At 37.2% G+C, this 15,578-nt stretch overlaps 1 protein-coding gene across 23 annotated transcripts in view; it reads right to left on the bottom strand.

Moving 5' to 3' along the window:
* The window catches only part of PBRM1 (polybromo 1), a 155,042-nt gene that overhangs the window by 113,345 nt on the left and 26,119 nt on the right, over nt 1-15,578 (bottom strand). For all 23 annotated transcript variants that reach the window (XR_013162739.1, XM_077129025.1, XM_077129023.1 and 20 more), the window contains 5 exons: nt 6,709-6,777; nt 3,645-3,743; nt 1,800-1,885; nt 1,026-1,121; nt 343-434 (listed from right to left, as the gene is read on the bottom strand). Coding sequence is in view for 22 of the 23 variants with exons in the window: in XM_077129025.1 (XP_076985140.1) it covers nt 343-434; nt 1,026-1,121; nt 1,800-1,885; nt 3,645-3,743; nt 6,709-6,777 (442 nt within the window). In the remaining variant the exon portion in view is untranslated. The remainder of the gene's footprint in view (nt 1-342; nt 435-1,025; nt 1,122-1,799; nt 1,886-3,644; nt 3,744-6,708; nt 6,778-15,578) is intronic.

The raw sequence follows: 15,578 nt of genomic DNA, 5'->3' as shown, positions 1-15,578 counted from the left end.
AATCAATGTCCTGAAAATCTAACATGATGTGAATTTTTCCCTGGGCTTTCCTGATACTGTAATTTCTAATTTCATTAGAACTGTAATTATAAGTTTAAACCAGGATCTTCCAAGTCATCAGAGCACTTATTTTAGCAGCATTTACCCAACTATGAGCTTCAATGCAAAATAAAGCAATATGCTTTTGATAAGTCTGTCAACCAAAAATACAGTAAAAATGTAACAAAACTGCATGAACTAAAAAAACCAACAAACTCCCAAGAAGACCAAAGTCACTGAAACTTTTCTCAGTCAGAAGGATACACTGAGAAGCCATTTAACTAGTTACAACCTAATTCCTACCAGCTAAAGCAGCATCCTCCTCACTTTCCGAGCCATATTGAAGTGCCATGGTAATTGCTGATAAACGACCTCCTTGAACTGCTCTTTTATTACTACAAAGAAAAATAAGCAATCAGAACAGAGGGAAAAATGTTATAATAATTGGTTACTTTACAGGAAGGGAAATAGGAATTGTTAATAAAACATGCACATCAAAGAAAAAAATTTTTATTCAATCACCTCAATTTATCTTTGTACTTCTTTATATTTTCCACAATAATCTAAGAAAAACAAATCTTTTTCTCTTTGAAAAGAGGGAATAGTGGGAAAGAGTCTAGAGTAGGTTACATGCAATTTATTTTTTACTTAAAAAGCAGCACTACTCCTTGTCCAATGGAAAATAAGGAATTAGTCATAGTTACTTGTGATTCTCTCCTAAGATGCTCATACTTTACAATTAACACAAATTCTATTATGAATAAAATACTTGATAATATATGACAATACATTATATTGGTAATCAACCTTAAACACTACCTGACAAACAGTTTCTACTTAAACACTTTCTGGGATTAGAGGCTGGGCCTTGACCTTTTAAATAAAGTGTGTGGTACCAAGTGCTCATAATAACCCCATTGTTTCTCAAAATATACACAAATATGCCAATCTACATAAACACTCTCACACCAAACACTATCTCTTACCGGTAATACTTGCTAGTGGGATTTCTCTCTTCACCAAGACTGCCTTTACCATGAGAAGAGCCTGTCAACCTGGCTGCAGCCAAATTTGAGGGAGTTCTAACCAGAGATAAGATAAGAAAAATGCTTAGAAAAATAAATAAATAAATAAATAGCAGCTGAAATCACAATGCTGGATAAACAAAAAGGCAAGGAGATAACTGTTTCTTTCCTTTTCTAAATATAAATGCTCAAATATTTCTGAACTCTTCCTGTCCAGCAGGCTCTGCTCCAGGACCTGGGGATTCTGCAGAAGAGAGGTGACCAGGCCTGCCCACCAACGGAGCTTACATTAATAAGAGATTCCAGAGGATCTGGTAACAAAAAGAATGTCAGGGACAGAAGAAAGCTTCCAAAATAGTAGCCAGTCAAATCTCTCATTTGATATAGGAGGAAAAAGAATACCAAAACAAAGTCACAGTCTGAGCTCAAGTAAAAGCCAGGATGAGATCTTCAGATATCCTGAAACCTGATTACAAAGACCCTCGCTGCAAATAAAATAACAAAAGTATACAGGGTGTTAAGCATAAAAAAGGTCTCCTTTTAAATAAAGCCCTTTAGGGGCAATAAGTGGGCTGAGTAAGAGTTACTCCTACTCTCTTTGGAATCACATTATAAACTGTAAATACAATCTTGAAATGAAACATATATCTTGTTCTCCATTGTATTGATTTCATTAGCTAGAAAATCTGGCAAATAATAAAGGTACAATGGATTTTAGACATGTTTTTAACTTACCTCATTCGAAGGCTTGATTTAGCCATTTCATGATGTTCAATTTCTGCCTTTTTCATGTAAAATATTTTTTTAATTGAATTTGCATCCTGTCAAGATAAAGATTACTTGGCTTAAAAAAAAAAGGTGTAGATGACACAAGATCAAACAGAAATCAATGGAATAGAATTGAAAGTCCAGAAAGAAACCCATACATCTATGGTCAATTACTTTTTGACAAGGGCGCCAAGTATAAGTCTTTTCAACAAATGGCACTGGAACACTAGATAGGCAGATAGCCACATGCAAAAGAATGAAGCTGGATCCCTATCTAATATTATATACAAAAATGAACTCAAAATGGATTACAGACCTAAATGTAAGTACTAAAACTACAAAATTCTTACTAGAAAACACAGAAGTTCATCTCCAGGACGCTGAATCTGTCAAAAGATTCTTAGATATGACATCAAAAGCACAAGTAACAAAAGCAAATAAAGACAAGAAGGACTCCACTAAAACTAAAACCTTTGGGTTTCAAATGACACCATCATGAAAGTGGAAAAATAACCCACAGAATGGGAGAAAATATTTGAAAATCATGTATGAGATAAGTGATTCATATCTAGAATATATAAAGAACACTTGAAATTCAAAAATACAAAAGATAACCCAATTTAAAAATTGGTAAAGGTCTGAATAGACATTTTGCCAAAGAAGATGTACAAATGGCCAATAAGCACACAAAAAAATGTCCAACATCATTTCATCAGGGAAGCATAAATCAAAACCACAATGAGATACTACCTCAGATGGCTAGAATCAAAGTCATGACATAACCTTAACTTTAACATAAATGTTACTTTGTGTCTTGTTGCTGCACCAGGATATGAGCACTATCTTACACCTCATGTTATTCCCTAGGGTCCTGAGGTCTTACCCAATACATGTAGGATGGGAAATTGGGGATGGACAAATGGCAGCTCACTGTAGGGAGGCCCCTGGAGCATGACAAAAAAAAAAGTCAAGATAACAAGTGTTGGTGGACATGTGGAAAAATCTGAACTCTCACGCACTGTGGGTGGAAATTTGAAATGGTACCACTGCTGTAGAAAACAGGAGGGTAGTTTCTCAAAAGTTTTCACATATGACCTAGCAATTTCACTTCTATGTATATACCCATGAGAAGTGAAAACATATGTCCATACCAAAACTTATACATGAATATAGCGGCGTTATTCATAATTGCCAAAGGGTGGAAGAAAAAACCCAAATGCCCATCATCAACTGGTTGGACAAAACGTGGTATATCTATATATTCAATGGAATATTATCCAGCCATTAAAAAGGAATGAAGTACTGATACATGCTACTACTTAAATAAACCTTGAAAACATTAAGTGAAAGAAGCAAGTCACAGAAGTCCACACATTATATAATTCTTTTCATATGAAAGTCCTGAATAGCAAAATCTATAGAGGCACAGAATATATTAGTAGTTGTTTACAGGTAGAGGTGGGAAGGGCAGTTAGGAAAGGTGATTTCTTTGTGAGGCAATAAAAATGTCCTAATTTTTTTTTTTTTTCTCACATGGTCAGGCACTGGGAATGAACCTGGGTCTCCGGCATGGCAGGTGAGAACTCTGCCTGATGAGCCACCATGGCCCACCCAAATGTTCTAAATTTGATTGTGGTAGTGACTGTACAACTTCACGAATACACTAAACACCAATGAATTCACACACTTTAAATGGATAAACTGTAGGCATGTGAATTATATCTTAAAAAGCTGTTCTATAAAAAATATTGGCTCTAAACCAAAGTATCTACTATTATCAAAGAAAAACAGCAACAAAAATAAAAAACAAACCTTGAATACTTGAGAACCAGGCTCATTGTAAGTTTTGGCATTTTTTGCTAGGAGATCTATATCTTTGGCCATTGCATGAACACTTTTGTAGCTTCCATTCTACGTGAACAACAAAATGTAGCAAAATTTTTTAGTGAGATTTAATCAGTATAACCTTTAAAAAGAAAACTCTATACATTTTTAAATTTTCACCATACTTCAAAGACTTTATTGGAAACTACATATGTGAAAAACTGTGAAGTTATTTTCTCTTTTATGGACTATTATTACTATTTACAAATAAGTTTTAAATCAATAATGAAACCAGAGGACATTACTCTCCTAAAAAATAACTTATAATTAAAAAAAATCAAGTAAGGTAAAAGTTGTTTTATTTAACAAATTCACAGTGCTTACTTTGTATCAAGTACTACTAAGTGCTTCATGAAAACTAACACATTAAGGTAGACTTAGTAGCATTAAGAAAAACCTCTTTAGTCACATGAGTAACTTCTTGAGGTAAACTTGAGGTAAAATAAGAAATTAGACTAGCATAAAGTATATAAATTCTTCTGAGTATCCTTTATGTACTAGACTCTATGCTAAACCTTTCATACCTTAAAACTCACTCAATCTGAATAACTCAACAAATAATGCAAAATAATTCAACATAACCCAGACTACTATAATTACCTCTTTACAAAGGGAAGGAGGGATACACTCTAGGTAAGTGGTAGACATTACAAACAAGAGGGATGAATAGTGCAAGTTTTAGAGAGACTGAGAAACTAAGCAGAGTGGAGAATAGGGGAAGAGCAGAACCATAAGCATGGGCTGCATAGGTAAGGTAAGGACAAACAAGGCAGAATCCAGAAAGTCAAGAAAAGGAGAAAGGCAGGTTATTTGCTATGTGTGGCCACCTTACATCTGAGTACTCTTTTTATTTGAATGGAATCCCAGCACAGGAGGTAGGTAGGATCCTACCTCCCACTAGGAGAGGTGAAAGTGGGCAGAGGGTCATTTTGCAGTTAGCCTGGTAGCCAGGGCAAGGGGAAATAACTGTGGGTCAGCTAATTACATGCTTGGGTCTTAAGGGACTAAAGTAACAGCAAGGGAACGGCAGGAATTAATTTCTAACACTCGCACAAGAATAGAGTCTAGCAGTGGAACAACAAGTATCTACAACCCATAGAGGCAAATGACGGTGGTAACAGCAATGGCACCACAAAGAAACTGCACATGATCTCAGCTGTGCTATGACTTCCCTGAGATTCTAATTTCCCAGGCTAGTCCTTCAGTCTTCCTTCCCAACTATTCCATGTGCTATTCATACCCTTTTCATAAATCCCTTTTCTACTTAAGTTAGTCAGAGTTGGCTGTGGTTGAACTGGTACAAGGAGTTGGGACTTGCTTTAGCAGGTATTAGAAAGCAAGTGACTTAAGTCTCAGGGCAGTGGAATGGCAAAAAGAAAACCAAGGTCAGAAAGCATTATGTAGAACGGACTGGAGAACCTTTCTTCAGGGAGGCAGGAAAGACCGCTACAATAATCTGAACACAAGAAGACAAGGATCTTGACTAGGGTGATGGCAAAAGAAGGTGATTCCGTGGGACATTTGGAAGGAAGAAAAGACAAGATACGGTCAGAGGTGACACAGAGAAGATTTGAGCTGAGGTAGGCAGGTTTGAAGATCTGATTTGATTTTCAGCAATTTGAAAACATCTTTTCCCTAGAATAGACATTAGATATTCCAGGAATTTAGGTTCCAGGAAACTGGGTCATTGTAAGTATCAGGTATTGGGTCTCCTTAAAGATCAGATGATACACTAGGGAATCTGTATTTTTAACATTCTGGGAAAATACAAATCCACCTGTGGTACCAATAATTGCCACACTGTTAGTCTTTACTAATGTCTTAGAATTTAAAATCAAAGAAAAGTTTGTCTCTCCTGGCAAACCACTGAGATTTCAGTCTCATTTCATAATGAGACTATATAACATTGTTTTTATGCTTTTCTTTTTGCTTAAGCTATAGGGAGCCCCAAAGCTCTCCTTATTCCAGGAAGAGCAGTAATTCACATTTATCAGTGCCTCATCCTGTAGGTGCTATGTCAGATGCTTTACAAACATTATCACTGAGCCTTATGATTCCGCGAAGTGGTGATATTATATATAACACACAGAAAAGGAAGCAGGCAAGTCACTTGACAAAGTGACATAGCTTGTAAGTAGAAGAGTCAGGAAAAGAACTAGAATCAATCCAACACTAAAAACTAGGTTTCTGGTATAATTTAGCTCTGGTTTCCCCATCAACTTCCTTAATCTTCATTATTAAACTTTAACTCCTAGTTATTCATTCACTGAATTATTTACTGAGCAGCTTTTACTCTGTGGAGAGGCAGTTAACAGTGTAGGGGTTAAGAGCACAGTCTCTGGAGCCAGACTGCCTGGATTCAAATTTTGGATCTTCTTATTAGTTGGTGACCTGGGCAAGTTACTTAACTTTCCTATTTTTCAGTTTTCTGACCTATAAAATGGGGAAGGAACAGCATATATCTCATGAAGTTATTGTAAGAATTAATTAGTTAATATAATAGTGCCAGGCACAAGGCACATGTCAAGTGTATGGGAGTGCTAGTTGCTGATATCACTACTGGGGAAACAGTGGGGGACAAAGAGAACAAGTCTCTATTTGTAGAATTTACACTCTCATATCTGTTGTAGATGACTTATTTTAAGACACACAAAAACTCTTTTGGAAGAAGTAGGTAACAATAAAGAAAAATATCAAATGAATCTTCACAAAATCAGAAATTTCATGGCTAATGTTTTTACATTTTTGTGCTAAGAACAAGATTTCCTATGGCAATGAGAATTTCTCTTTGCTGGCTACAGAAAAAAATGGAAAAGGGACTCTATGAAGTCTCCTGCAAAGCTATAATCAGTAACACAACAACCCTGATCTGTTTACATTATAATAATCCTTTACAGAGACATCTTCTCTATTTACTTTTTAGAAGCTCCTATAAAACACCACAGACTAACCTGTCCTAAATTACGTAAGGCACATATGGTCACCTTCATACCTGTATCCTCTGGGCAATGGTCTTGAGATCTATAGGCTCCTTAATGATTGCATAATAGTCTGGATATTGCTAGAAAACAAAAACCCAGGCATGCTCAATAAGTTACAGTATACAGCTAATGAGAATACAAAAAAGTACACTGATAATCTGTTATTCATTCAATCAATTAAGCACCTTTGTCAGATTCTAGGGTAAAGGGACAGCTGTACGGCATACTGTTACATGTGGGAAAAAAATTGATTTTAACAAGCTTCATGAAATATCCAACAGCATGTTACAGAATTTTACACTTACGTTTGATAATTATCATTATACAACTAACATGCTACAATTAAATGAGTTTTAAAACTCTAAACTCAGAATCATACAATTTTTTTTTATTTATTAAAAAAAATTAACTAACACAACATTTAGAAATCATTCCATTCTACATATGGAATCAGTGATTCTTAATATCATCACATAGATGTATGATCATCATTTCTTAGTACATTTTCATCAATTTAGAAAAAGAAATAGCAAGACAACAGAAAAAAGAAATAAAGTGATAATATAGAGAAAAAATAAAAATAAAAAATACAAAAAACACAAAAAAACAAAACTATACCTCAGATGCAGCTTCATTCAGTGTTTTAACATAATTGCATTACAATTAGGTAGTATTGTGCTGTCCATTTTGAGTTTTTATATTCAGTCCTGTTGCACAGTCTGTACCCCTTCAGCTCCAATTACCCATTATCTTACCCTATTTCTAACTCCTGATGGTCTCTGTTACCAGTGACATATTCCAAGTTTATTCTCTAATGTCGGTTCACATCAGTGGGACCATACAGTATTTGTCCTTTAGTTTTTGGCTAGACTCACTCAGCATAATGTTCTCTAGGTCCATCCATGTTATTACATGCTTCATAAGTTTATTCTGTCTTAAACCTGCATAATATTCCATCGTATGTATATACCACAGTTTGTTTAGCCACTCTTCTGTTGATGGACATTTTGGCTGTTTCCATCTCTTTGCAATTGTAAATAATGCTGCTATAAACATTGGTGTGCAAATGTCCATTTGTGTCTTTGCCCTTAAGTCCTTTGAGTAGATACCCAGCAATGGTATTGCTGGGTTGTATGGCAATTCTATATTCAACTTTTTGAGGAACCGCCAAACCGCCTTTCACAGTGGTTGCATCATTTGACATTCCCACCAACAGTGGATAAGTGTGCCTCTTTCTCCACACCCTCTCCAGCACTTGTCATTTTTTGTTTTGTTGATAATGGCCATTATGGTGGGTGTGAGATGATATCTCATTGTGGTTTTGATTTGCATTTCTCTAATGGCCAGGGACATTGAGCATCTCTTCATGTGCCTTTTGGCCATTTGTATTTCCTCTTCTGAGAGGTGTCTGTTCAAGTCTTTTTCCCATTTTGTAATTGGGTTGGCTGTCTTTTTGTTGTTGAGTTGAATAATCTCTTTATAAATTCTGGATACTAGACCTTTATCTGATATGTCGTTTCCAAATATTGTCTCCCATTGTGTAGGCTGTCTTTCTACTTTCTTGATGAAGTTCTTTGATGCACAAAAGTGTTTAATTTTGAGGAGCTCCCATTTATTTATTTCTTTCTTCAGTGCTCTTGCTTTAGGTTAAAGGTCCATAAAACCGCCTCCAATTGTAAGATTCATAAGATATCTCCCTACATTTTCCTCTAACTGTTTTATGGTCTTAGACCTAATGTTTAGATCTTTGATCCATTTTGAGTTAACTTTAGTATATGGTGTGAGATATGGGTCCTCTTTCATTCTTTTGCATATGGATATCCAGTTCTCTAGGCACCATTTATTGAAGAGACTGTTCTGTCCCAGGTGAGTTGGCTTGACTGCCTTATCAAAGATCAAATGTCCACAGATGAGAGGGTCTATATCTGAGCACTCTATTCGATTCCATTAGTCGATATATCTATCTTTATGCCAGTACCATGCTGTTTTGACCACTGTGGCTTCATAATATGCCTTAAAGTCCGGCAGCATGACACCTCCAGCCTCGTTTTCTTTTCCTCAAGATACCTTTAGCAATTTGGGGCACCCTGCCCTTCCAGATAAATTGGCTTATTGGTTTTTCTATTTCTGAAAAATAAGTTGTTGGGATTTTGATTGGTATTGCATTGAATCTGTAAATCAATTTAGGTAGGATTGACATCTTAACTATATTTAGTCTTCCAATCCATGAACACGGTATGCCCTTCCATCTATTTAGGTCTTCTGTGATTTCTTTTAACAGTTTTTTGTAGTTTTCTTTGTATAGGTCTTTTGTCTCTTTTGTTAAATTTATTCCTAAGTATTTTATTCTTTTAGCTGCAATTGTAAATGGAATTCGTTTCTTGATTTCCCCCTCAGCTTGTTCATTGCTAGTGTATAGAAACACCGCAGTTTTTTGAATGTTGATCTTGTAACCTGCTACTTTGGTGTACTCATTTATTAGCTCTAGTAGTTTTGTTGTGGATTTTTCTGGGTTTTTTTGTTGTGGATTTTTCTGGGTTTCGTAGAGTATCATATCGTCTGCAAACAGTGATAGTTCTACTTCTTCCTTTCCAATTTTGATGCCTTGTATTTCTTTTTCTTCTTGAATTGCTCTGGTTAGAACTTCCAACACAATGTTGAATAACAGTGGTGATAGTGGACATCCTTGTCTTGTTCCTGATCTTAGGGGGAAAGTTTTCAGTTTTTCCCCATTGAGGACGATTTTAGCTGTGGGTTTTTCATATATTCCCTTTATCATTTTAAGGAAGTTCCCTTGTATTCCTATCCTTTGAAGTGTTTTCAACAGGAAAGGATGTTGAATTTTGTCAAATGCCTTCTCTGCATCAATTGAGATGATCATGTGATTTTTCTGCTTTGATTTGTTGATATGGTGTAGTACATTAATTGATTTTCTTATGTTGAACCATCCATGCATACCTGGGATGAATCCTACTTGGTCATGATATATAATTCTTTTAATGTGTTGCTGGATTCGATTTGCTAGAATTTTGTTGAGGATTTTTGCATCTATACTCATTAGAGAGATTGGTCTGTAGTTTTCTTTTTGTGTAATATCTTTGCCTGGTTTTGGTATGAGGGTGATGTTGGCTTCATAGAATGAATTAGGTAGCTTTCCCTCCACTTCAATTTTTTTGAAGAGTTTGAGCAGAGTTGGTACTAATTCTTTCTGGAATGTTCGGTAGAATTCATATGTGAAGCTATCTGGTCCTGGACTTTTCTTTTTGGGAAGCTTTTGAATGACTGATTGAATTTCTTTACTTGTGATTGGTTTGTTGAGGTCATCTATTTCTTCTTGAGTCAAAGTTGGTTGTTCATGCCTTTCTAGGAACTTGTCCATTTCATCTACATTGCTGTATTTATTAGTGTAAAGTTGTTCATAGTATCCTGTTATTACCTCCTTTATTTCTGTGGGGTCAGTGGTTATGTCTCCTCTTCCATTTCTGATCTTATTTATTTGCATCCTCTCTCTTCTTCTTTTTTTGTCAATCTTGCTAAGGGCCCATCAATCTTGTTGATTTTCTCATAGAACCAACTTCTGGTCTTATTGATTTTCTCTATTGTTTTCATGTTCTCAATTTCATTTATTTCTGCTCTAATCTTTGTTATTTCTTTCCTTTTGCTTGCTTTGGGGTTAGTTTGCTGTTCTTTCTCCAGTTCTTCCAAGTGGAAGGTTAATTCCTGAATTTTTGCCCTTTCTTCTTTTCTGATATAGGCATTTAGGGCAATAAATTTCCCTCTTAGCACTGCCTTTGCTGCGTCCCATAGGTTTTGATATGCTGTGTTTTCATTTTCATTCGCCTCGAGATATTTACTAATTTCTCTTGTAATTTCTTCCTTGACCCACTGGTTAAGAGTGTGTTGTTGAGCCTCCACGTATTTGTGAATTTTCTGGCACTCCGCCTATTATTGATTTCCAACTTCATTCCTTTATGATCTGAGAAAGTTTTGTGCATGCTTTCAACCTTTTTAAGTTTGTTGAGACTTGCTTTGTGACCAGCATATGGTCTATCTTTGAGAATGATCCATGAGCACTTGAGAAAAAGGTGTATCCTGCTGTTGTGGGGTGTAATGTCCTATAAATGTCTGTTAAGTCTACCTTAATTATTGTAATATTCAAATTCTCTGTTTCTTCATTGATCCTCTGTCTAGATGTTCTGTCCATTGATGAGAGTGGTGAATTGAAGTCTCCAACTATTATGGTATATGTGTCTATTTCCCTTTTCAGTGTTTGCAGTATATTCCTCACGTATCTTGGGGCATTCTGATTCGGTGCGTAAATATTTATGATTGTTATGTCTTCTTGTTTAATTGTTCCTTTTATTAGTAGATAGTATCCTTGTCTCTTTTAACTGTTTTACATTTGAAGTCTAATTTGTTGGATATTAGTATAGCTACTCCTGCTCTTTTCTGGTTGTTATTTGCATGAAATATCTTTTCCCAACCTTTCACTTTCAACCTATGTTTATCTTTGGGTCTCCGATGTGTTTTCTGTAGACAGCATATAGAAGGATCCTGTTTTTTAATCCATTCTGCCAGTCTATGTCTTTTGATTGGGGAATTCAGTCCATTAACATTTAGCGTTATTACTGTTTGGATAATATTTTCCTCTACCATTTTGCCTTTTGTATTATATATATCATATCTGACTTTCCTTCTTTTTACACTCTTCTCCATACCTCTCTCTTCTGTCTTTTCGTATCTGACTCTAGTGCTCCCTTTAGTATTTCTTGCAGAGCTGCTCTCTTGGTCACAAATTCTCTCAGTGCCTTTTTGTCTGAAAATGTTTTAATTTCTCCCTCATTTTTGAAGGATAATTTTGCTGGATATAGGAGTCTTGGTTGGCAGTTTTTCTCTTTTAGTATTTTAAATATATCATCCCACTGTCTTCTAGTTTCCATGGTTTCTGCTGAGAAATCTACACAAAGTCTTATTGGGTTTCCCTTGTATGTAATGGATTGTTTTTCTCTTGCTGCTTTCAAGATCTTCTCTTTCTCTTTGACCTCTGACATACTAACTAGTAAGTGTCTTGGAGAACGCCTATTTGGGTCTAATCTCTTTGGGGTGCGCTGCACTTCTTGGATCTGTAATTTTAGGTCTTTCATAAGAGTTGGGAAATTTTCAGTGATAATTTCTTCCATTAGTTTTTCTCCTCCTTTTCCCTTCTCTTCTCCTTCTGGGACACCCACAACACATATATTTGTGCGGTTCATATTGTCCTTGAGTTCCCTGATACCCTGTTCAAATTTTTCCATTCTTTTCCCTATAGTTTCTGTTTCTTTTTGGATTTCAGATATTCCACCCTCCAGTTCACTAATTCTAGCCTCTGCCTCTTTAAATCTACCATTGTAGGTTTCCATTGTTTTTTTCATCTCTTCTACTGTATCTTTCATTCCCACAAGTTCTGTGATTTGTTTTTTCAGAATTTCCATTTCTTCTTTTTGTTCATCCCATGCCTTCTTCATGTCCTCCCTCAATTTATTGATTTGGTTTTTGAAGAGGTTTTCTATTTCTGTTCGTATATTCAGAATTAGTTGTCTCAGCTCCTGTATCTAATTTGAGCTATTGGTTTTGTTCCTTTCACTGGGCCATATCTTCAATTTTCCTGGTGTGATTTGTTATTCTTTGCTGGCGTCTGGGCATTTAATCAGATTTCCCTGAGTGTGGGACCCAGCAGGTTGAAAGACTTTCCTGTGTAGTCTCTGGGCTCTGTTTTTCTTATCCTGCCCAGTATGTGGTGCTTGTCTGTTTGTGGGTCCCACCAGCAAAAGATGTTGTGGCTCCTTTAACTTTGGAAGACTCTCGCTGCTGGGTGTGTGGTGGAGACAGAGGAAAGGTTGTAGGTGGGTTTTAATGACTTCAAATTGTGAAGTCCTGGGATCTGAATTCTTTGAGAGAGGGATTCCACCTGAGTTGCGTTTCACCCCTCCCGCAGGGAATGTTCAGGTGGTAGAGAGCCCTGAAAGCACCCCGCCTCTGCGTTCGGGGCAGTCGCAACCTGTGTAATCCCAGCGCTGAGCCCAGAGGCAACCAAGCCTCCGCAGAAACAGCCGGAGAAGGCTCTGTTTCGCCCCCTTTCCTCTTTTTCATTAGCCCAATAGGCGACTTCCGCCTTGTTCAGTTTTGCCTGAGCTGAGGGCCTATTTTTAGTAGTCAGAAGTTGTTCATTAATGCCACTATTGGTGTTAGGTTGGACTCAGTCTCTACTACTGTTGGAGACTCCTTCCTTTCCCTCCGGGAAGCCGAGTGTGTGGGAGGGGCTCCGGTTGCTGCGGCTTGGGGAACCCCTGATCCGAGGCTCCCAGCCGGCCCGGGAAGCCGCGTGTGTGGGAGGGGCTCCGTCTCCGGCCGCTGTGGCTTGGGGAACTGCTGAGCTGAGGCTCCCAGCCAGCCCGGGAAGCCTCACGTGGGGAGGGGCGCCAGCCGCCGCGGCTTGGGGAACCGCCAATCCGAGGCTCCCAGTTGGCCCGGGAAGCTGCGTGTGTGGGAGGGGCTCCGGTCGCCGGCTGCCGCGGCTAGAGTAGTTGTTCTGGAGGAGAAACTAAGACGCGCGCACTTTACTAAGCCGCCATCTTCTCCGGAAGTGGAATCATACAATTTTTAAACTTAAGGTCCCAAGACAGCTATACCTGGACATGAAGCAGAGGAATGTTCTTCATGGGCTCGTTATAAGCTTTTCAAATTTTGCAACCTAAATCACATATAGGCATACCTCGTTTTACTGCAGTTCACAGATATCATGTTTTTCACAAAATGAAGGCCTAAAGCAACCTCAGGTCAATCAAATATATATACTGGTGCCATTTTTCCAACAGCATGTGCTCATTTCATGTCTCTGTGTTACATTTTGGTAATTCTCATAACATTTCAAGCTTTCTCATTATTATTGTATCTCTTACAGTGATCTGTGGTCAGTAATCTTTGATGATACTATTTCAATTGTTTTGAGGTGCCATGAACCGTGCCCATGTAAGACACCAAAGTTGTGTGTTCTGACCACTCTACCGACCAGACGTTCCTGTCTCTCTCCCTCTCCTCGGGCCTCCCTATGCCCTGAGACACAGAAATTTTGAAGTTAGGCCAATTAGTAACCCTACAATGGCCTCTTCAGTGTTCAAGTGAAAGGAAGAATCCACACATCCATCACTTTAAAGCCAAAAGTTAGAAATGTTTAAGCTTAGTGAGGAAAGCATGTTGAAAGTTGAAATCAGCCAAAAGCTAGGCCTCTTGAGCAAAAAATTTAGCCAAGTTGTGAATGCAAAGAAAAAGTATTTCAAGGAAATTAAAAGTGCTACTACTCCACTAAACACACAAATGACAAGAAGTGAAACAGACTTATTGCTGATATGGAGAAACTTTTTTTTTTGGAGAGAAGACAAACCAATCACAACATTCCCTTAAACCAAAGCCTAATCCAGAGCAAGGCCCTAACTTTTCAATTCTATGAAGGGTGAGAGAGGAAGCTGCAGAAAAAAAAGCTGGAAACTAGTAGAAGTTGGTCCATGAGGTTTAAGGAAAAAAGCCATTTTCATAACATAAAAATGCACGGTAAAGCAGCAAATGCTGACTGCAGAAGCTACAGCAAGTTATCCAGAAAATGATACTAAGGTAATTGATGAAGGTGGCTACACTAAACAACAAATTTTCAATGTAGATGAAACAACCTTACATTGGAAGGTGATGGGTAGGACTTTCACAGCTAGAGAAGACAATGCCTGACTTCAAGGCTTCAAAAGACAGACTGACAATCCTAAAAATACCTAGGGCAATATATAAGATTCTACAAAGATTCCACGTGTAACTTTCCAGAAACCTACAACATCCAGAAGGGTCCCTGGACCAGGTAAGTCCTGAAACCTAGAAAGGCCAGCCTCTCCAGAACACTCGCTAGTTCTATCTCCCTCTCTGTATTACTGACAGCCCCTACCAACATGAAAAAGTTAGAATGGGCATAGCCCAAATATCCCCAAAGAGTGGGAGAAAGATTAAAGTGATGCTGGAGTAATACAGAGAAGGTAGGGTTTAGCAAACAAGTATGATTGCTGAATCATTATATTGACATTTTTTCTAGTCGCTAGTATCTTAGAACAGCTAGAATGTGGATCTGTAATGCATACCAAACTCTGAAATCTGTTCTATAACTAATTGTTGTGTTGTCCTTTGAAATTTATTGCTTTTTTGTATATATGTTATTTTTCACAGAAGAAAAAAAAGGTCGATTGTTGATGATAAAAAAATGTTTATTCCTTTTAGCCTCTAATGTTCTAGAGCAACAAGAAGGAAATATCTGAGATGGTGATATGACAGCCCATGACAAACTCTGAGATCTGTCCTATAACTACTTGTTGAAGAATGCTTTGAAAACTATTGTTTTTTCTTTCTTTGCTCTGTATATGTTATATTATAAAATAAAAAAGTTAAAAAAAAAAACAGGCTGACTGTCTTGCTAGGGGCTAATGCAATTAGTGACTTGAAGTTGAAGCCTGTGCTCATTTATCATTCTAAAAATTCTACGGTCCTTAAGAATTATGCTAAATTGACTCTACCTATGCTCTATAAATGGGACAACAATGCCTGGATGACAGCACATCTGTTTACAACATTGTTTACTGAATATTTGTGGCCTAATATTTACTGACTATTTCAGGCCCAATGTTGAGCACATCTGTTTACAATACTGTTTACTGAATATTTGAGGCCCAATGTTGAAATTCTCTTTATTGCTCATTAAAAAAGATCCCTCTCAAAATACAAGTACTGTTTGACAATGCACCAAAGAGCTCTGCTAGAGATGTATAAGATTAGTGTTGTTTTCATGCCTGCTAATACAAAATCCATTCTG

The sequence above is a fragment of the Tamandua tetradactyla genome, chromosome 15, assembly GCF_023851605.1.
Source record: "Tamandua tetradactyla isolate mTamTet1 chromosome 15, mTamTet1.pri, whole genome shotgun sequence".
Taxonomy (NCBI): domain Eukaryota; kingdom Metazoa; phylum Chordata; class Mammalia; order Pilosa; family Myrmecophagidae; genus Tamandua; species Tamandua tetradactyla.
The sequence above is the reverse complement of the archived record's forward strand: the minus strand, read 5'-3'. Positions and strand labels throughout refer to the sequence as shown.